Source organism: Eutrema salsugineum, unplaced genomic scaffold, assembly GCF_000478725.1.
Source record: "Eutrema salsugineum unplaced genomic scaffold, Eutsalg1_0 scaffold_19, whole genome shotgun sequence".
NCBI classification, from domain to species: domain Eukaryota; kingdom Viridiplantae; phylum Streptophyta; class Magnoliopsida; order Brassicales; family Brassicaceae; genus Eutrema; species Eutrema salsugineum.
The window spans coordinates 603809-624801 of NW_006256838.1; the positions used below are offsets into that span (position 1 = coordinate 603809).

General features: G+C 39.8%; 5 protein-coding genes and 1 pseudogene across 11 annotated transcripts; all 6 read left to right on the forward strand.

Moving 5' to 3' along the window:
* Positions 1-933: 933 nt before the first annotated feature.
* On the forward strand, positions 934-2811 carry LOC18020323 (cytochrome b561 and DOMON domain-containing protein At3g61750). 2 transcript variants are annotated; one of them, XM_024157039.1, is made up of 5 exons: positions 937-1168; positions 1352-1751; positions 2001-2139; positions 2224-2290; positions 2385-2811. In XM_024157039.1, the coding sequence occupies exons 1-5, from the start codon at positions 962-964 to the stop codon at positions 2679-2681; spliced, it is 1110 nt and encodes a 369-aa protein (XP_024012807.1). In that variant the 5' UTR covers positions 937-961; the 3' UTR covers positions 2682-2811. The 2 variants fall into 2 exon arrangements, with proteins under 2 accessions (XP_006402446.1, XP_024012807.1); XM_006402383.2 differs by having other exon boundaries at positions 934-1168; positions 2001-2290.
* A 1357-nt stretch (positions 2812-4168) lies between these two features.
* On the forward strand, positions 4169-10401 carry LOC18020324 (histone-lysine N-methyltransferase ATX3). 2 transcript variants are annotated; one of them, XM_024157038.1, is made up of 23 exons: positions 4169-5382; positions 5473-5528; positions 5607-5784; positions 6048-6167; positions 6240-6308; positions 6397-6465; positions 6559-6650; positions 6768-6860; positions 7059-7194; positions 7314-7386; positions 7472-7571; positions 7650-7774; positions 7959-8104; positions 8203-8307; positions 8445-8509; positions 8598-8823; positions 8945-9028; positions 9139-9192; positions 9274-9363; positions 9453-9539; positions 9626-9700; positions 9797-9900; positions 9998-10401. In XM_024157038.1, exons 1-23 carry the CDS (start codon positions 4582-4584, stop codon positions 10086-10088), a joined length of 3039 nt encoding a protein of 1012 aa, XP_024012806.1. In that variant the 5' UTR covers positions 4169-4581; the 3' UTR covers positions 10089-10401. The 2 variants fall into 2 exon arrangements, with proteins under 2 accessions (XP_024012806.1, XP_006402447.1); XM_006402384.2 differs by having other exon boundaries at positions 4582-5382; positions 8942-9028.
* A 375-nt stretch (positions 10402-10776) lies between these two features.
* Positions 10777-12918, forward strand: LOC18020325 (probable F-box protein At3g61730). Its single transcript, XM_006402385.1, has 8 exons — positions 10777-11018; positions 11491-11690; positions 11805-11849; positions 11963-12127; positions 12211-12258; positions 12376-12546; positions 12636-12743; positions 12836-12918. Exons 1-8 carry the CDS (start codon positions 10777-10779, stop codon positions 12916-12918), a joined length of 1062 nt encoding a protein of 353 aa, XP_006402448.1.
* A 237-nt stretch (positions 12919-13155) lies between these two features.
* Positions 13156-13897, forward strand: LOC18020326 (annotated as a pseudogene).
* A 582-nt stretch (positions 13898-14479) lies between these two features.
* LOC18020327 (RING-H2 finger protein ATL22) lies at positions 14480-17245 on the forward strand. 5 transcript variants are annotated; one of them, XM_024157229.1, is made up of 5 exons: positions 14480-14706; positions 14907-15042; positions 15251-15299; positions 15598-16323; positions 16675-17245. In XM_024157229.1, exons 4-5 carry the CDS (start codon positions 15612-15614, stop codon positions 17112-17114), a joined length of 1152 nt encoding a protein of 383 aa, XP_024012997.1. In that variant the 5' UTR covers positions 14480-14706; positions 14907-15042; positions 15251-15299; positions 15598-15611; the 3' UTR covers positions 17115-17245. The 5 variants fall into 5 exon arrangements, with proteins under 5 accessions (XP_024012997.1, XP_006402450.1, XP_024012995.1 ...); XM_006402387.2 differs by having other exon boundaries at positions 14480-15042; XM_024157227.1 differs by lacking the exon at positions 14907-15042.
* Positions 17246-17929: 684 nt separating this feature from the next.
* LOC18020328 (FT-interacting protein 1) lies at positions 17930-20338 on the forward strand. Its single transcript, XM_006402388.1, has one exon. It carries the CDS (start codon positions 17930-17932, stop codon positions 20336-20338), a length of 2409 nt encoding a protein of 802 aa, XP_006402451.1.
* Positions 20339-20993: the final 655 nt, after the last annotated feature.

The window sequence follows — 20993 nt, forward strand, 5'->3', positions numbered from 1 at the left end:
TAGAATAGCTGAGAGATAGTTGTATTGTATAAGATAAAAGCCCAGGAATAACTTGTATTACACGTCAGTTTCTGTGTGTTGCGTTTGGCCCTGTGAAAAAACATATTACCAACAAAACTGCATCTAATATAAAACATTTTCATTTAGCAATAAAATACTACTGCGAAATGTAAATGCAGACGTACATCAAATGTTTGTATTTTATTTTTGTTCGCGTTTAGAGTTAAGCCAAAAAAATTGAGATCTGGGTGAAGTGCTAAACATGTAGGTTTATATAGATAAAGAAAGAAGAAGACGTAAACACAACACAAAACCGTAAACAAACAAACAATCAAGAATTAAATACGTCTGTGATTGGGTACAATAATGAAAGTTATAGAAACTAAATTAAAGTTGATTAATTATTATAGTTTACTTTGTTTCTAAGCTCCGTTCCAATATCGTGGCACCATCCTGACCAAATATACCTAATGAGTAAGTGATTCAGGCTAAGACTGATCCACTTCCCACTCTGGTCCACTTACGACCCCTCTCTGTCCACTTCTTCTTTTCCCCCAAATAAGCAAAGTAAAAACTCTAGATTCATAATATCTTATAAAAGATTTCATACTTTATCAACCTCAAATAGCAACTGACAATTGTTTTAAACTGGGAAACGCAATAATTTTTCATAGCATTTTGGTATTTCTCTGTCGGTTCACGTGTCGATTTAGTGACAGAGCGGACATAAATTGTCCGATACTTAACCAGTAAAACATCAACTCCAGCCAGCATCTTTCTCAAAATCTAATCGAGGAGGAGATTTAAAACAATTTGACGATAATGATTGATCGCCATCTTCAACCACTTTCACCACCAAACTCAATCACTCTTCTTCTTCTTCAAGTAATCATCACCAAAAAAAACCCTCCATTATTCCTCACTCTTACGCTTTACCCCCCACTCTGCTTCTATTCTGACCATGAGAACCCTTGTCGGATTTTACATCCTCTGTTTTTTAATCGAACAAAATCTGCCTTTTCTACTTGCAAATGACGTCAGTTCCATCGATGATTCGACCCAAAATCTCTGTTTAGCAAACCGATTATCTGATTTTCTCCCTCCACCGTACAGCAATATCTCCGATTCCATGCCATGCACGCCTCTCTGGAACACATTCGTATTACGGGTAACTTAAAAATGATTCATTTACACACTCATCACTCAAAAAGTAACAAACTTTTCCAAAACCTATGAATTTGAATTTTGATTTTCGATTCCTCTCTGCTATTCAATAAACCCATGATTTTGATTTCCAATTGAACCCATCATTTTGATATGTCATCCCGTTTCCAATCTCTCTGTTTTGCAGTACTCTGAAAACAGAGACAATGTGGTGACGATCATAGTATCGGCTTTATATACGACCGGGTGGGTCGGAATGGGATTCTCCAAGGACGGAAGAATGGTGGGATCAAGCGCGATGATCGGGTGGATTTCGAAAAAAGGTCACGCCAAAATCAAACAATACTATCTCCAAGGAACAGAGAGAGACCAAGTTGTACCGGATCAAGGAGAGTTGCAATTACAGAAAGTCCCTCCGGTTGTGGCTCTTCACGGAGCAATGATTTACTTAGCTTTTCAGGTGAAGTTCTCCGTTAAAATTCCTCGTAGAGCAGTGATTCTAGCGTTTAGCACAGCTTATCCTTCGAAGCTAGGCCGTTTGACTAAGCATGATGATAAAACTACTGTCATCGTCGATTTCTCCAAAGGTATCCATCTGAACAAACATGACCTATTGTAAAACAGAGAAAATATGATCATAGCTTGTACTATTCGAATTTCGTGGGCATATAATTCGTAAATGATATCTGATAAAAAGAAACAAAACTAAAATGGTGTAAAACTAATATTTTACATGTGTTAGTATTATCAATAGAATAGTCATATACTAGTCTAGACTAGCTAAAAACAGGGGATACTGCAATACTTATTTTCTTGTGTGTTCTTGGTCAATGCAGCAAATGGATTAACATCCATAAAAACGACAGTTTCTACGGATAAGACAAAACATGGAATGATGGCAATACTCGGATGGGGCTTCTTACTTCCACTAGGGGCAATCCTCGCGAGATATCTCAGACATAGAGATCCTCTTTGGTATTATCTTCACATCGGTATTCAATTCACGGGTTTTATCTTCGGTTTAGCCGCTGTTATTCTTGGAATTCGGCTTTACAATAGGATCCAACCGGATATACCTGCACATCGAGGCATTGGGATCTTTCTTCTGATCCTTAGCATTCTCCAGGTTTGAGAATCAAGACTTGGAAGTTTCTCGAGTTAAAGAATCAAATATATAGGTTAGAAGTTTTGGTTGAACATGCCTCGGATATGTTTTGCAGGTTTTTGCTTTCTTTGCGCGGCCGCAAAAGGAGACAAAGATGAGGCGATATTGGAATTGGTATCATCATTGGATTGGGAGAATCTCTCTGTTCTTTGGAGCAGTGAACATTGTTCTTGGAATTAGAATGGCTAATAATGAAGAAGATGGATGGAAAATTGGATATGGATTCGTTTTGTCAGTGACATTGCTTGCTTTTCTTGTTCTTGAAATATTCAGGATTCGTGGCTCCATTGGTTCACCTTCTTCTCACACGCCTCCTTCTTTTGAGACACATCCAAGTTCTACTAGTGTCTGATTCAAGATCCTCTGTCTTTGTCATTCCTCTGTTTCTGTACATAACACCCCTTTTTGGGATTTTGTTGGCTAAATTCATTATGGTCCTTGAATTTTATAGTCGTTGATTGAATTTCGTTTAGACAAACATGGTGGAGTCTTTTTTTTTTTCTTTTCCAAAGGTTTGTTTTTGATGGATCTGATTTTGTTGTCATTTTTGACTTGTAATGTATTATTCCTTTTTACTATTATGAGAAATGAGAGTAACAATCTTATATATAACATGAGAACGTTTGTCCTTGAAATTTGCCTAAAATGCTGCTCCCAATTGGCTTCTTCTATGGCTGATGCTTGTGAACACTTTTTCTTTAATCGGACGTGATTAACGAGAGTAGACGTTTACCAAATGGCTTCAAAGGAAACCAACTTGATTTTAAAACTTTAATCCTATTCCTTTCTCATGTCTTTCCAAATATTAAAATACAGAAGCTGCCATTAACGATGCTCAACCTTTTATCATTAATGATCTTTAGGATAACTTTTGTAACACATGAATTTCTTTCCCTTGGGACTTTCATATGACCATTCACACCCTCAGCCTAGAGTAAAGGCACGGATTCACATCCAATTTATAATTACAATGTCCACATAAAACAAGACTGTAATCAGCAAATGAAGTACTTCAAAGTCAAACATCTAGAGAGTACATTATAATGGTGGCTTGGCATCTATACTACCATGAACAGCCCCGGCCCACTAAATTTTTAAGCCCTAGGGCAAAAAAAGTTTTTGGACCCCTTAATTTATACACAAAGATTTTAAATCTCATTTAATATAGATTTTTTTATTGTTTGGGTTTTTATATAAATATTTTTTTTTGAAAAAACCTTAAATCCTACTAAATATTATATTGTTTAGGTTGAATTTATATTTTTTTTTAAAAAATAATTTCTTTTATACAAAGAAAATTTTGAAAATGACATTAGACAACCTGGACCGTCGCACCTCTACCTTACCCATTTGCTTAAAATTTTGAAAATGAAAAGTACACTTATTCATTATTTTTTTTGTTGTTGTTGTAATCTTTTGAAATATAATGAATTCTGAAAGTCAAAACTTAAGCCCGATTTATAGGAATAAAAGAGGCCCAATATATAAATATAAAATATCTGTAGCATATGTGAAGCATATAAAGCCCAACAAGCTTTATCATTTTACATTTTTACTTATTTTTGGACGCGCCACGTCGGATTTAATGAAGTAAGTTTTTCGACTTGGCGCTTCTGTAGGCCTGAAATTTTGGCACCCTCTCTTCTCCCTCGTCCCCAAACCCTGGAGCCAAACACTGTTCCATCCAGCCGCCACGTCAGCATAACCCGATTTTCCAATTTCGTTTAATCATTTTTTAGGCGAATTTATTTGCCATAACCGTGATTAATTCGTAAATTAATAAGGAAATATATAAACCGACGACGGTCTGTCTCCTTCTCCAGAACACACGCTCCAAACAGATCCTTCTCCTCCGCTCGCTCTCCCTCGCCGTCGACTATAAGGAGCGTTTGGGGTTTACCTTCTCGGTAGTAGGTTTTTACCACGAGGATTCATTTTGTTTCTTCGTCGTCTCGAGTTTACGATTTCGCGATATTTTTCCGTTTGATTTCTTATTTCCTTTTTTGTCTCTTCTATCCTCAGAGGAAATCGTACGAATTTCGAGAATTTGTTTTCGTTCCGAATTTGGGGTTTAAGAGACGGTTTCGCATTAGGTTCATAGAGTATTGAGCCGAATTGCGAGTGGAATTGATTCTTTTCGAGGTTTTTCTGGAGGCCCGAGGATCGAATCTGTTGTTTGATGAATTAGGGTTTTGGAATTGGAATCTGGATACTCGTTTATGTTGACGAGGCAAGGATTAGTGAGTTAGGACATGATTCTGAAACGGACCTTGACATTCGAGAATCAGAATCTGAAGCAGTGCAAAATTGATTCAGAAATTGATTATGGGAGCAAAAAGGGTGAGATTATGGTGTATAAGAAAAGGCAGAGAGCAAGCGTGGATCAACCATGTAGAGAACCCGAAGATCTTACAAGTAGCGGAGGCTCCCTGACCAGCAAAGAATCTCATCTGGGCTCCGACCAGTCCAAGTCCTCGCGGGGCAGAGTTAGAGTGGTTCCTTCAAGGTTCAACGATTCGGTTGTTGATGCATGGAATACTAGACGTCGCAAAGTCGAGTTGAAGGAGCCTAGCCATGATGACGACATACATGTTGTGAAGAAAGTCAAAGGTGGTGGTCATGATATGAGCCGAAGCTCGAAATTTAATCTCAGCAAGGGCCGGAAGCTATTTCCACGTAAGGATAACGGAGATGGCAGCGAACTGGATTTTGATGACTGGGGTAATGAAAAAGATGCGAATATTTCGATGTTATCTTCCTCCGATGATGCTAATTCTTTCTCTGTGAGAGGTAAAGAGCAGTCTTTTTCCGGGCGTAATCTTGCCGAATCTGGTACGCTGAAAAATCCCACCGCCATGAGGAAGGGCGTTTACAAACCAGAGGACTTCGCGGTCGGAGATCTTGTCTGGGCCAAGTCTGGGAAAAGATTCCCAGCATGGCCGGCTAAGGTGATCGATCCGATTTCGCAAGCGCCTGATGCAGTCTTGAAACATTACGTCCCGGGCTCACTCTGTGTCATGTTTTTTGGGCACTCGAAGAATGGAACTCAGAGGGTAAGATACTAGTCTTTTGTCTCCGTCTCTTCAAGTTGGCGGTAGATGCAACCATTATTATTTTTTCTGAAACTACTGGTCAATTTACAGGACTATGGATGGGTCAGACAAGGAATGATGTTTCCGTTTACGGAATTTATGGACAAGTAAGTACATGACACGCTCTTTCTGGAATCTTTCATTTTTGTATATTTGTACTGGTCCTTAGTCTTTTGTCTCTCCAGATTTCAAGATCAGACAAACTTGTACAATAACAATCCAAACGAATTTAAGAAGGCACTCGAAGAAGCAATTTTAGCAGACAATGGGGTTGAGGGTAATTGTGGAGCTGCTGAAATCAGCTGCCCAGATTCCTCTGCCACTGAATCCGACCAGGAGCATGGGCCTGCTTATAGAATTCAGGCACGTTTTCTTGACACCTATTCCTTTTCTTTCCTTAGAACTTAAGAGCAAATCAATTGAGGACATGTCTTCCTATCGAGCTCAGCAGTCAGTTCTATAGGCATCCTGCCTAATTCAGAAGCAACTACATCCGTTGATATACTTTCCTTTTTAAGTCATGAAAGCATTATATATAGGTGTGGATGGACCATAGGTATCCAATTCTTTCACAGTTATTGGCAATGCTTCCCAGAAAACGATGTGCTGATTCAACTTTTGTGTAGGAATCCTTTCATGTGGACATAAGGACCTGCGACGGCTGTGGCACAGTAATGCCATCGAAATCTCTGAAAAGGACAAAAGGATCACAACCTGAAGAGTTTTTATGCAAGCGCTGTTCAAAGGTTCTTAGGAAATTTCCTTACTCTTTGTTTTTCGTTGGTCGAAAGGAATTGAATCCAAATTTGTTGTTTCAGTTGCGGAAATCCAATCAGTATTGTGGCATTTGCAAGATATTATGGGACTCTTCAGATGGTGGAGATTGGGTGAGAATATTTTTGACCATGTTTGGTGAAATACTGACCTGAGTGGTAAATTATCACATCTATGCAGCTGACTTGATTGATGTAATAGGTATGTTGTGATGGATGCGATATATGGGTACATGCTGGGTGCGACAACATTTCGAACAAGCGGTTTAAGGTGCAGTTATACAACTCCTTGGATATCAAATTCTGATTTTAAGTACTTAAGACTGTTATCGAAGGATTGAACTAATTTGGTTATCATCTTAAGGAACTGGAGCACAACAATTACCATTGCCCTAATTGCAGAGCTCAGCATGAGCGCGCATCGACCGTCTTAGATGAACAGAACTCATTGTTCAAGTATGTTGCTCTCACTATATTCTTTTGAAAACATGGCTTCTCCTGCTTCTGTTGTTTGCATTGCTTTGTTTCTAATTCCTTAATCTGATAATTGTTCTTACAATCTCCGTGAGACAGGTCTACAGAAAAAGCTACAGAGACTGAGTTGCCGGATGAGATTACTGTAGTCTGCAATGGCATGGAAGGGACATATATCACAAAGTTTCATGCGTAAGAGTTAGATAATTCAGCCTTACATTTGAATTTTCTCGTTTAGACAGAATTTCCTCTATGAATATTGAATATAGTTACATAAGACTACAATATATAATTGTTGGTATTGCCTACTTTAAAATGAATTTTCTTATAAAACGACAATGCAATCTATATCCAAGGCTTCTTTATCAATTCCTGGAATATTGTTTTCAGAATTGAGTGCAAGTGTGGTTCATGTGGAGCAAGGAAGCAGACACCAAGTGAATGGGAACGGCATACAGGCTGCAGAGCCAAAAAGTGGAAGTACAGTGTAAAAGTGAAAGGCACAATGCTAACTCTAGAAAAATGGGTACACCCCTTATACTATACTTGTATAAAGCTGGCCCTTATATATACCCCTGAAATTCGCATGTAGATTTTTTTTCTTAATGTCTGTACAAGATTAATGCTGACAACAAGGTACTGCAGATTGCAGGATTTAGCGCCCCTACCCTAGAAACCCAGATGTTAGATAAGCAGAAGATGCTCTCTTTGCTGGAAGGTAGATTTAAAGCTCAACTCTTAAGCACGGGCTTCTCTTTTGGAGTTCATATTTGGTAGCCTTACTACTTATTTTGTATGTACAGAAAAGTATGAACCAGTTAGTGCAAAGTGGACGACTGAAAGGTGTGCTGTATGTAGATGGGTAGAAGACTGGGAAGAAAATAAAATGATCATCTGTAACAGGTTACTCTACGGCGTTTTTACTGAATTCTACAGCGATTGTATTCTTAAACATTGAGTCATAACTTTGAATGTCTCCAGATGTCAAGTAGCTGTGCATCAAGAATGCTATGGGGTAAGCAAAGCTCAAGACCTCACCTCCTGGGTTTGCAGAGCATGTGAAACACCAGATATCGAGAGAGAGTGTTGTCTTTGTCCTGTAAAAGGTATTACTGCAGTATTAGCTCATTCTATGTTTTTCTTCCCATCTTGCATTAGTGATGGCTTATTTTTGAGTTTTGGCTGTCTTGTCACAAGGTCACGCTATTAAGTACAGAGGTGCCATAAATTGAACTCCGAATTTTACTTCTTTCCTTAATTTAAAACTGAATTTCCCTTACATTTATGCAGGCGGTGCTTTAAAACCAAGCGACGTGGAGGGCTTGTGGGTTCATGTAACATGTGCTTGGTTCCGGCCGGAAGTTGGGTTTTTGAATCACGAAAATATGGAGCCTGCAGTTGGACTTTTCAAAATTCCAGCAAATTCATTTCTTAGGGTATTAATGAAATGGTTGAAGTAGAAAGTATAACCAGTGTATTTTTGTTATGTTTTATAACATTTGACATCTGATATTTTTCTGAAAATATCTTTTAGGTTTGCAGAATTTGTAAGCAGACACATGGTTCCTGCGTGCAATGCTGCAAGTGTGCCACTCACTTCCACGCAATGTGTGCATCACGGGCAGGTTACAGCATGGAGGTTAGTCCTTAATCCGCTTAGCATCTGTTGTGCCTACGATTATCTTCAGTTTTCATATTAATACCTTAATAAAGGTGTTCTGTTAGTATATCGTCTTAGGGTTGTGTAACTGATGCTAATGTCTGTGGAAATATTAGTTGCACTGCCTGGAGAAGAATGGTGTGCAGAGAACCAGGAAGTCAATTTACTGTGCTTTTCACAGGTTTTGCTATCCTGGCATATTCTTTGATTGATCTGCTATGTGTTATTGGGACCTGCTGATCGCTTGTAACATTTTACCCACTATGTAGGAAGCCAGATCCAAATAGTAATGTAGTTGTGCACACACCATCAGGAGTTTTTGGCTCTAGAAATTTGCTTCAGAATCAGAATGGACGCATCAAAGGTTCAAGGCTTGTTTTGACCAAGAAGATAAAGCTTCCGGGTTCCGATATCCAACCTCAAGCCGAACAGAGTCATGAATTTGATTCTCTTTCTGCAGCAAGATGCCGTATCTATAGTCGATCAAACACTAAGGTATGCATCTGGATATCTCATTTAATCTTGGAGTTTGGACAGTCTTTAAGTATTCCCCTGCAAAACGAAGTCGATAAAATTTGGTACTATTGTATCTCTGTTACTGCTGATGTTTCAGAAGATTGATCTGGAGGCGATCTACCACAGACTGAAGGGACCAAGCCATCATTCTTTGGGTGCAATCGAGAATCTTAACTCTCTGAAGGCAAGTTTCTCATTCAGAGATCCACTGATGTCAGTGTATCTCTTACTTGAGACAATTTTTTTTCTGAATATCTCAGCAAGTTATTGATTACCTATTACTTTGTTACACAGAAAGCAGATACGTCAGATTTTACTTCATTCAAAGAACGGCTAAAGCATTTGCAGGTAAACGTCGATTCAAGAAGAGTTTAATATTTTCTATATCTTGTTATCCTGTAATCTTATAAGGAAGAGTATCGCCTGTAGAGGACGGAAAATCTTCGGGTCTGCTTTGGTAAATCTGGCATACATGGATGGGGTCTCTTTGCAAAGACGAGTATTCAAGAAGGAGAAATGGTATTAATTTTACGCCTTTACGAATAAATATTCGATGGCTAAATTGAATGTGATGTGCTTATTTAACTGATACTGAAATTCTTGTGCAGATCATCGAGTATCGTGGGGTGAAAGTTAGGAGAAGTGTTGCAGATCTGAGAGAGGCAAACTATCGTTCTCAAGGGAAAGATTGTTATGTATGTTCGGATTGCTGTGCTAATGTGCTTACACATTCACCATTATCCGCTGCTTCTAATGGTCAATTTATTGTTTAACAACGCAGCTATTCAAGATAAGCGAAGAGATAGTGATTGATGCAACTGACTCTGGAAACATAGCCCGATTGATCAATCATTCTGTAAGTTTCCCCAGATTAACACAACTGGACTAAAACGTAGTAGTAGTAGTAGTAGTAGTAGTAACTAAAAACTAATGATGCTCATGTCTTGTGCAGTGTATGCCCAATTGCTATGCACGTATTGTGAGTATGGGTGATGGAGAAGAGAACAGAATCGTCCTCATTGCAAAGACCAATGTCTCAGCTGGCGAAGAGCTTACGTAACACTTTCTTTTCAGCTTTATCTTTCCATAGGTTTCATATTTTATCTCCAAATTCTTTACCTTGATAAATCATGAAAATATATATATCTTGCAGGTATGATTATCTTTTCGAGGTTGATGAATCTGAAGAAATCAAAGTGCCTTGCCTCTGTAGAGCTCCAAACTGTCGCAAGTTCATGAACTGATTTGATTAGAGCTCTTCGAAGTCGAAAACCATTCTTGCACCCCACCTCTACAGATTTGAACAGTAGCGGCGGCTGGTTCAGCTGACTTCCTTACGATTGATTCATTAGTTACGCCATTAGAATTGTACATTTCCCGGCGTGTCGATTTTGTAAATGTGTAGGATTTACCCACTTTACGAAAATAACCTCATAGGCAACAGAAGAAAACTTTATTTTTTTAGCGGCCCAAATTGTTTTTTTTTTTTCGTAGAAGTCCCAAATTGTTGATAGCTTTTAAATTTTTTACATACAGTAATATTGTTTCTAGTTTTTTCTCTAATGTCGATTTTACTTTGCCGATCTGGATCTTTCATGAACAAGTCTAATCACACTGGGTAATATCTCTTATTTTATAGCTTGGGAGGACCTTCTCGGTTTAGGCTCCGTCTGTTGACGCAAAACCGGATTCGAAATTCGAATTAATTTAAAAAATTATCTCGACTACTGAGAGAGGCGGGCACAGAAAGTTTGTTACAGGGTCAGATAAGTCATTTGACATTTCGAAATTTTCAAATTCGCTGTGTCTCCTTCGCGGGTATATAGTCACTGCGACACGATTCATAGCTAAAACAATTTCTGGATCAAATTTTCGTCTTAACAAACTAGCGATTTGTGAAATTCTGAGTGAGCAGAGAGAGAGAGAGAGAGAATGCAGACGAGATCTGGTGGAGCGAAGAGGAAAGCTACCGAGGGAGACGAAAATGGCAGAGGGAAGAGAAGATTGGTGCAGAGCAATGAACAGAAGAATGCTCCTCAGAGAGACGAAAATGGTAGAGGGAAGAGAAGATTGGTTCAGAGCAACGAACAGAAGAGCAGAAAGATCCTTAGAGGAATCCATGGCTGTGTATCTCCTCGCTGCTCTGCTTATACTTACCGTTCCACCTTCTCGTGGTATTTTCTTCCCCTCTAGACTACACCTAGTTTCGATTCGATTTTATGAATGAATTGATCTGTTCACGAATTGTTTACTGAGCGAGTTTGGGCTGACCTCTCGTTTGATTTCGCAATGTTTGTGAGGAGTTTAATTTTACTGTATTGGATGGATCTATGATTTAGGTTCCGATCAATCATCTTCGGTACCTTCTGGGATTGAAATCTCAGAATAAATTGGATTGTATGAGTAACAGATGCTTATATTGATCTCTTTTCGTGACTGTTGTGGTTGCTGAATACTGGGATTTAAGAGTTTCTTCATAATTTTCTTACGCTTTGAATCATAAAAAAAAATCGAATCCAGATAACACGAGCCAGAATTTGAAAACCGATTGCTATAACTCTTCCAATTTCGAATCAGGATTCTTAGATCTAAGTCAGATTCCTGAGTCAGCTCTCAGCGTATTTAAATATTTCTCTGCCAAATCAGGTTTGAGCAAGATATATGGACATACATTTCAAGGTTTTTAGATGGTAAATCACTGGTGAGGCTGGGAGCAACAAACAAGTGGTTTAACAAGATCATAATGGAGGATGCTGTTTGGAGGTTTGCCTGCTTGCGTGATCTTCAGGTGCCAAAGCCGTATTCAGTTTCTTCAAGCTGGATTAAGATATATGCTTCAGCTTTTGGTAAGTATATTGTACATATTACATCAAAAAAGAAGAAGATAACATTTATATCAGTTTCCGAGTTATATAGCCTCAATACAAACGTAAACTAAGAAATGAGTATGGTCAATGCAGATGGGAGTCACTCTTACTTGTTCCATCAGAAGGAAAAGCATATCGGTCAGTCCTTGAATTAGATTCATCATACTTTCTTGGTTTTATAAACTGGAAAAAAAGAGTCATGTTAATGTAGATGTCAAGCCTTATTTTATCTGGAAATTCTGTAATTACAGATTGGATGCGAATCGGTGCCTTTACTCTTGACTCTAGAATGTCACTCTTGACTGAGAGCTTGAGTGGTCAACTGAAAGTTCCAAGGGAAGGAACCATAGAGCGGATGCTGCAATCCAGTGGCTCATGTATCATTAAAGACATCAAAAGCGGTATTTGGATAGCAGGTAAGAAGAATGATTTCTTATTCATATCTTCTGGAACTTGTCCACAAACGAAAAAGATGTAACATGGCTTATCTTATTTACAGATTTACAGCTTGTTCGTTGCCCTGTCTGTGACCTCAGTACCTGTGATGGTAAAAGGCGCTTATTAACTCAAAAATACGTTATTGAAATGTTTAGGATTGATGTTAGCGTACTAGTCTCTCTGCAGTGACAAAATTGCAACTAAGACGTTTCTGTTTACTTTATAGGAACAATGCAAACACTGGATGCGAGGCACCTTGAACTGTTCCTGAGTGAAGGATACAAAGATGGAAGCTGGGACTACAATCTTATTGGATCTCATAAACTACAGAAAGACGCAGGTGCAGCTTGTGGAGCCATATTTGATCTCAAACATCTCAAAGCATCTTCTTCCTCAGGTAAGTTCAAGCTCACTCACACGCGTATCTTTATGTTCCTTTTCTCCTCTTTAAATCTTTGGCTCTGGTTCACACCTTCTCCTTTATAGGTATTCTCCAACTCAAGTCTTGGACCGGAGAGCCAGATGATTCACAACCCAAAGCAGTCATCGCACCCCACGCAGTCGCTGTTCACACAAGATTACAAGAAAACGAAGGTACATATATTTGTCTATATCACTTTGCATAACTTCATCTAGAAAAAACAAAGGAATACACCCAGTAATTCTTGTACATATCTAAATTGCAGGAATCCTTGTGAAGTATCACACGATGAAGGCAGGAACTGAGGGTGACATTGTTTCCATCAGAATCTCCCAGCAGCTACTCTGAGTTCCTGATCACAATGTGTTTTCCCAGTCGGACAGAGCCTCTTAAGTATTTCTGGTATGCAAATCCTTCCTCTTCAGTAAAATAAAAAAATCTATACATAAGACCCTTCAATATATTTACAAACTTACGATATTTTGTAAGAATACAACTCTGAGAGATCATTGAACTTCTTACATACGAAACTCACACCAATGAATATAAGAAGATCCTTGTCGACTATGCTTTACCAAATTGGATGTATATATATCTTTATATCTTGACTATTCTCTGACATATATTTTTCATTATATCTACAAGTACTCACAATTACTTAGGCCTAACCACATAATGACTTTCTCAAAACAATTCCATCTCCTTCTCTTCTTCTACTTCTTCTTCTTCCCTCTCCTAAACCCCTCAGAACCAAAATGGTCCTTATTGTGGAGGAAACAACAATGGCGCTTCGTTTCCCTTTCCGGCTAGCCCCGGAGCACTCATCGTCGTGTGGCTACCCAGGATTCAACCTCCATTGCACCTATTGTCATGAGACAGCCTTCCAAACACTGAGGCATTTGTCGTCTGAGAGATCCTGATAACTGCTTAGCCAGACGGCTTCTCAGATTCAGTTCTTCCGAATCTCCATTTTTCTCAACTACACCTTCTCCAGCTGTCCTGAAATCCTTCTTATTCAAGCCCATCCATTGCCTTGGTAAATCCTTGACCTCCTTTAGAGCTCACCTGTGCAATGCCGTCCTCTTGTCAAGTCTTCAAGACACTAGTTGTAATCCGTTTGCTCAACGACCAACACCTCTCGCTTAGATGGGACTCACCGGATTGCAGAGTTTGTCTATATTTTAACTCCGTTTTGTGGCTTCATAAACAATACCATACCCTCCGAGTCAAATGCTTCGCCTACACCAGTCTGTACATACGAACAAACCCAGTTTATTTCTTCTCTCTTCTTGTGATCTCTCATACATACCCCAAGTTGAAAGCATAGAATTTTGGCTTCATCAACAACATAACGAAGAAAAATGAAATCCAAGTAATTGACTTTTGATTAATAACCAGATCTTTTCAGAAGCATAAATAACACAACAACAAGCGAACAATTCACAAATACGGTCGTACGGACATTTGAACAGCTTGACCATTTCTTTGGCAGGAAACCCTTGGTTAATACCCCTAAAGAATTTGTGCATTTACCTATCCTCACTGTGATCACTACTATCCTCTCCCAAAAGAAACCAAGACGGTGTAGTTAGGGGCATACGCAAGCGAAAAGACCGCAAGTGCTTACCCGAATGTGAGCATTGTTTCGATTCTGTGATTAGATCCGAGTCAATTCCCATGTTAATACATGCCTGCAATATACAGTACAGTAATTAATTGGGTTCTCGGGCTCGGATCTGGTCTGGAACCTCGAAGCACTTGACATACACGCGTTGCCGAGCGAGTAAGCGTAGTAAAGCGTTAAAAGCCCCCCTTATTGGGCTTCGATAGGTTGGGCCTCGACTTATACCGCTAAGTTGATTATCGACATTGGTATTTGGAAATCCTCTGTCTCAGACAGACACTCAACCAATTGAAACCGGAATCATTTCCAGAGCGATCAGAAACAAGAATCAGAGAGATATGTGATCGTCTAATCTGATCGCTGAGGGACGACGAGGATAGATTTCAGATAAAGTCTGGTTTTTCCCGGTTCGCTCTGAATCTTCCGAAATGTTGCTGCCAATATTGTAATCAATTCCTTTCTAGAGAAAGTTGTTTAAACCGGTTAGGCTCCTCCTTCCTCCCGGAGTCTCGGTGCGCTCTTCTGCTCTTCGTGATTACTCTTCTGTAGGAACTTAAATTTAAACTTATAGGACTTTTTGGATCGGTCAGAGGAACTAGACGAATTCAGGAAATTTGTTTGTTTGGTTTTCCGATTTTGCTCTCCAATTACTATATTTCATACAGAAGTCTTTTTTTTTTTTTTTTTTTTTCTCTTCAATGGCAACCACTAGATGGAAAGAATGGAAGGTGGGATTACACTATTAATTGGGACTCTTAATTTGCCAAAAGATGCTGGTGAAAGGCTTGGGCTTGTGACTTGTGAGATTATACTTGATCTCAAACACCTTAAAGAAATTACATTTTCTGGTACTCATAACTCCGTTTCCTGTTAGTCACACCTTCACATGACTCTGATTATAAACTTATAATGCATTATTATCCACATAACTTCTTGAACCAGACACTCAAATGATTCCCAACACAAGATTGCAAGAAAACAAATGTATATATGTATGCACACATATTGGTTTAGCATAATCGATCATCTGTGTTACACAAACAGTTTTTAATGCAGGAATGCTCGTGAACTCTCACACAATGAAAGCAGGAAAAGACGGTGAAAGGTACTCTGATTCTTTTTAATCCAAAAGCTTCAAGTTTCTGCTATGCAACTTTCAATACAATATTTAAATTTAAGTTACACTAGTCCTCATTATAAGTTTCCAACCTTATAATTAGTAGCAAGAATAATCTAATGAGAGATTATTGAATTAGTTTTATTATAATGAAGACAAATCAATGTGAAAGAATATTAGAAGACTTAGGTCGATCATTATATACCTAATCATATATTCTTCTCTGACTTTTTCTACTAATTATTATAACTAGTACTAAATCACTTCTTCATTTCCTATCCCTTAGTGCCAAACCACATTATGACCTTCTCAAAACAAATCCCTCTCCTTCTGTTCCTCTTCTTCTTCCCTCTCCGAACCGCCTCCTCAGACCCAAAACCTTGCTACACATCTTCATGCAGACATGGAGAGATGGATGGAAGGATAAACGTTCGTTTCCCTTTCTGGCTATTCCCCAAGCAACCTGAGTCATGTGGCCAAACAGGATTCAACCTCCTATGCACCGATCATCAAGAGACAACCATAAAGCTTCCCAACTCTGGAACATTTCTCGTCCGAGATATCGACTATCGACTGCAGCGTATTCGCCTCAACGACCCAAAGAAATGCTTAGCCAAACGACTTCTCACCTTTGACGCTTCAGGGTCTCCTTTTTCTCCTCTTCACCTTCTCAACTACGTCTTCTTTAGCTGTCCTCGTGAAGAGGACGTCAATCACTCCCTTTACAAACCCATTCACTGCCTTGGTAATTCCACCTCCTCCTTCTACGCCACCCGTTTAGAGCTCGCGGCTTCGATGCCTCCTTCTTGTCGGATCTTCAAGAAATCACTTATTCCGGTCTCTGAGCCTATGGCCTACATGGCAGGATTCGCCGGTGACCTCAACGACCAAGACCTCTGGCTGAAATGGGACTCCCCGAATTGCAGTGTTTGTGAGGCAAAGGCTAATTTGAGATGTGGATTCATAAACAATACCACCCTCCAAGTCCAATGCGTCAGTTCTGTAAACTCAGGTAGGCACAATCTCAATTCTTTTATCTTCTTTATACTTCACAAACTTCTGAACTCTTGAGACGACATCATCTAACTCTGAGAGTATTCGTTCTGAAAGAATTCATTAATGGTGGAAAGCTTCAAATCTAAGGAATTGTTTGATTTCTATCTTTTCTTTTGGGTAGTTTGTTTACTCATTAAACAGCGAACTTATTCTAGTTGACATTAATAAAAAGTCGTTGACTTTGGTTAATTAATCAATCACATCTTTAAATATAGGCAAACATGAGAGAATGTCGTATCATTAGAATACAAATGACATTTTTATATATCCTTTCACCGTTGACCCGTATTGTTGTTTTTGAGAACAGGACTTCACAACACAAGCTTACAAGTACTACAGATAATCTGCTTCTCCCTAATCGGACCAGTCTTCGCCTTGACCTTCTGTGTCGGTCTTGTCATGTGCAGTTCCCAGAGAGTCTCTTCCCAGATACAACACGCCATGATTTCCGGATCCGTAACACCGCAGCCAAGCGACCAAGTCATCACGAGGACGGGTCTCGATGAGTCTACGATTGAGTCATACAAGAAAGTTGAGTTAGGGGAGAGTAGGAGACTCCCGACCGGGTCAAATGATGTCGTATGTTCCATTTGTTTGTCGGAATACGCAACCAAAGAGACGGTTAGGTGCTTACCCGAATGTGAACATTGTTTCCATACCGGATGCATCGATGCATGGCTCAAGCTGCATAGTTCGTGTCCGGTTTGTCGGAGCAATCCCTCTCCGTCGCGTGAAATGTGCAACTAACACTGTATGTATGAGTCGATATTCCGGCTCTCAGATTAATTGTTTTGTATATATGTAATTTACGTTTGTAAATATGTAATTTGGATTTCTTGGATTCTCCAAAAAAATTTAATGGATCTGTTGAGGAACAATTATCGAAAGGAAGCCCAAATATAGTCCATATATACGGATCTCTTCGCCACATTCGGTAAAACTCCAAAATTTGGAAAGTTCACGAGTGATGAGCAAAGAAGAGATTCTCACTTTCTCTATATAGTCCATATAAATTCTGAATTTTTACATTTTTCTAAATTGTGTTTCTCTATATATATAGACGTACGTATGGGATGTCACTTTTTCTCCATAGTCCATGTAAATAATGAATCTTTCCATTTCTCTAAATTATGTTTCTCTATCCAACTCTTTGTGTGTATATACTGTATCATGTGTATACATGTGTAATCAAAAGGAATAATCAAGCCTTATCAAGCCTTAAACCCTACACCCTACTTCATTGTATCAGACAGAACAGGTTCGTGTTGATTTCTTTTTCTTTTTCTTTTTTGCTGTTGGTGATCTCTCTTGTGCAGGAAGTACCTAAACCCATATCGGCCAGAGGATAAAAAATTAAGAGGATTTTTGTTCTGATTCTTGGTCCTCCTCATACATAAGGTTTATAATTGCTCCAGGGTTCTTGTTTAGCGAGTCAGTTCGTTAACAAATTAACAAATTTTTGTGTTTACTTATTTCTGAAATTCATTTGTTTACATAATATAAGATTTCTTATTCATCTCCCTCGCTTGTTTTCTCTCTTGTTTTTTGTTTTTGCTTCAGAGATGGCTGACTTCTCCGTCAAGAAAATCTCTCCAAAGCTCGGCGGAGAAAGAGGGACTCGAAACCCTAGCGGCCCAACTTCTTCGTATGACCTCGTCGAGCAAATGGAGTTTCTTTACGTAGAAGTAATCAAAGCCACGAACAACTCTCGCGTAAACCCTATACCCCACACATGTATCCCCATCGTCGAAATCACCCTAGGGAACTTCAAATCCTCTACCAGAGATCTACCAATTGGACCAAACAGGGAGTGGAACCAAGTCTTTGCTTTCGACAAAACCAAAGGCGATGTCTTGTCGGTTACTCTAATAGACGGTTACTTGGGTACCGTAATTGGCAAGCAAAATTTCAAACTGGCCGCGGATATTCCGAGTAGGGTTCCTCCCGAAGCAAGAATGGCGCCTCAGTGGTACTCTATACAGAATTCCGAAACCGGTTATGACATGGCATTGCTGATGTCGATTTGGTTCGGTACACAAGCCGATGAGGTTTATTCAAATGCTTGGTTTTCTGACGCGTCTTTAGTGAGTGCTAGTTGCGTGACTAACACGCGACCTAAGCTCTACCTAGCTCCAAGGCTCTGTTACGTTAGGGTTACAATTGTTTCAGGTCACGATTTGATTTCTAGCGATGGAAAACGATCTCCTTCGATTTACGTGAAGGCAACGCTCGATAATCGAGTCACTCTAAAAACCGGGATTTCTTCTGGTTCGAACCCGTCTTGGAATCAAGATCTCATCTTTGTTGCATCGGAGCCGTTACAAGGAACTGTCTGCATAGAGCTCGTGGACAAAGTCGATGATCAACACGAAACGTGCGTAGGGAAACTAAAAAAGATTAGGCTCTCGGAGATGACTGCGGTGAAGGTTCCGGGTGGTCCTGCACCCCTCTCGACTTTCGACGTTGAACCACCCAGTAAGGTCGAACCGGCAGGAGACACGAGGCGGTTTGCTAGCACAATCAAGGTGAGATTAGCTACAGATCAATCTTACCACGTCTTTGATGAGTGTAGCCAGTACTGCAGCGATTATCGAGCTTTTGCGAAAGGGTTGTGGCCCGGTACGGTCGGGAAACTAGAGGTTGGGATATTGGGTGCTACCGGTTTGACACCGATGAAAAACTCGAGAAATCAAAGGAACGCTTACGTGGTGGCCAAGTATGGGAATAAATGGGCCAGGACTCGAACCGTGGTGGATAACGCGTCGCCAAAGTGGAACGAGCAGTATTCGTGGGATGTTTACGACAAGAGTACGGTGTTTACGCTTGGAGTCTACGACAACCAACAGCTCGTTAGTTACTCCGGTAATAAGGTGGATGATGCTCCGATTGGGAAAGTGAGGTTTCGACTGAGCAAGCTTAAATGGGACACGATCTACACTGGTTCGTATCCGATATTGGTACTGGGCAAAGAAGGATTGAAGAAGATGGGTGAGATTCAGCTGGCGATTCGATGCGCAAGTAGTGGTCCGCTAACGTACGCATTTGCTACAGCTCCTTTTCGTTGGATGTTACCCAAATCTCATTACAAGTCTCCACTGTCGCTACTACAGATCGAGGCTCTGAGATCACAAGCTGTGGAGGTGAACTGCATGAATCTGGCGAAAACAGAGCCGATGTTGAGGAGTGAGGTGGTCAAGGACATGTTGAAGCCCAAGAGTAACAACTTCAGTCTGAGAAGAGCCAAAGCTAACTACGAGAGGCTCTGTAGAATCTTCATGTGGCTGTCCAAAAAGTGTGCTTTGAGTGATATAATGAATATCAGATCCAACCCAGATAATACTCCGAAATGCGTTGCGTTTCTTCTCTGTTGTTTCGTTATTTGGGTGCCCTACGTGATACCGGTTTTGTTGTGGTTGGCTATTTGGCGGGTGTATCCGATTTGCGCTGCGTTGATGATTTTGTACGAGGTGGTGTACAAGCTCTTGATCCAAGGATATCACAGGATCCGGATTGGGACCAACACTCCTCCTCCTCCTCCTCCTCTGGTTCTCGTGGATTTGAAGCTATCCAAACTCGACTCGCTCAACCTAGACGAGTTAGCGGAAGAGTTCGACGCGTTTCCTTCGTCGGAGGCCGACGTGCATGTTCTTAAGATGAGGTACGATAGGCTGAGGAAGTTGGGGGAGAAAATGGTGACATTAATGGGTGATGCTGCGTCACAATGTGAAAGGCTCTGCGAGCTCTGGACGATTTGTGACGACAATCCAATCGCCAAGATATCTTTCCTTTTAGTCGTCGGTTTTGTGGTCTTGCCCTTGCTCTACAGTCTTCCCTTTGAGTATCTGTTCAAGTATTTGCTGACTTGGTTTCTTGTCCACTGGTTTAACTTCACGTGGGATCGCAACGATTTGCCCAGTGCTATCAAGAACTTCTTCAGAAGATTGCCTACCAACGAAGACCTCATGATCTGATTTCTCCTCAAACTATTTCCTTTTTCCTTTTTGCTTTTGTAGCGACGTTAATGGTTGTTCTCATATTTATTATGTAATGGTGGGCATTAGTTGGTGTTTAAAGCCCTATTATACGAGGGATTAATTTGTTTTAAAACTTAATTACTTAATTGATACGTCAGCTTTCTGACTCTCTTCTCAGCGTGTTTTGTTTTATAGTATATTTTTCTCTTTCAAACTTATAGCTTTGAGCAAGATATATTTCATGGTTTTTGGATGGTATACTATGGTGATGCCTGGGTTTGCCTGCTTCCGTGATCATCACGTCCTTGTGCTTAAGATATATGCTTTTGGTAATTACGATCTAATTAATCACGGAAAAGTGATTAATATTCATGAATATAAGAAAGTAACGAGGTAAACCCTGTGACCCTTAGATGGAGAATTGGTAAGCATTGAAATCAAAATTTTTTACAACAGATTGGAACTTAATTGTAATTTACTGCTACACTTTTTAAGACCACCGTCGATGGATGTTTGGGCAAATCCTATAAGGCTATAATAATAAAATAAAACTCAAGGTTCGAATAAAAATTATGCACCAGCCAGACATCGAACCCGGGTCTGTATTATAAATCAACAAGTATATAGCTTTCTTGCAAGTTTAATCTAGTAA

Bases quoted from the DNA above. Each gene is read 5' to 3' on its own strand.
- LOC18020323 (XM_006402383.2), top strand. From the start codon at position 962: ATGAGAACCCTTGTCGGATTTTACATCCTCTGTTTTTTAATCGAACAA. The intron at 1,752-2,000 runs GTATCCATCTGA...TGGTCAATGCAG, and splicing joins CATCGTCGATTTCTCCAAAG to CAAATGGATTAACATCCATA. The intron at 2,291-2,384 runs GTTTGAGAATCA...TATGTTTTGCAG, and splicing joins TGATCCTTAGCATTCTCCAG to GTTTTTGCTTTCTTTGCGCG.
- LOC18020324 (XM_006402384.2), top strand. From the start codon at position 4,582: ATGATTCTGAAACGGACCTTGACATTCGAGAATCAGAATCTGAAGCAG. The intron at 6,651-6,767 runs GTATGTTGCTCT...TCCGTGAGACAG, and splicing joins GAACAGAACTCATTGTTCAA to GTCTACAGAAAAAGCTACAG. The intron at 9,901-9,997 runs GTAACACTTTCT...TATATCTTGCAG, and splicing joins TCAGCTGGCGAAGAGCTTAC to GTATGATTATCTTTTCGAGG.
- LOC18020325 (XM_006402385.1), top strand. From the start codon at position 10,777: ATGCAGACGAGATCTGGTGGAGCGAAGAGGAAAGCTACCGAGGGAGAC. The intron at 11,691-11,804 runs GTAAGTATATTG...TGGTCAATGCAG, and splicing joins GATATATGCTTCAGCTTTTG to ATGGGAGTCACTCTTACTTG. The intron at 12,259-12,375 runs GTAAAAGGCGCT...TTTACTTTATAG, and splicing joins TGACCTCAGTACCTGTGATG to GAACAATGCAAACACTGGAT.
- LOC18020327 (XM_006402387.2), top strand. From the start codon at position 15,612: ATGACCTTCTCAAAACAAATCCCTCTCCTTCTGTTCCTCTTCTTCTTC. The intron at 16,324-16,674 runs GTAGGCACAATC...TTTTGAGAACAG, and splicing joins CGTCAGTTCTGTAAACTCAG to GACTTCACAACACAAGCTTA.
- LOC18020328 (XM_006402388.1), top strand. From the start codon at position 17,930: ATGGCTGACTTCTCCGTCAAGAAAATCTCTCCAAAGCTCGGCGGAGAA.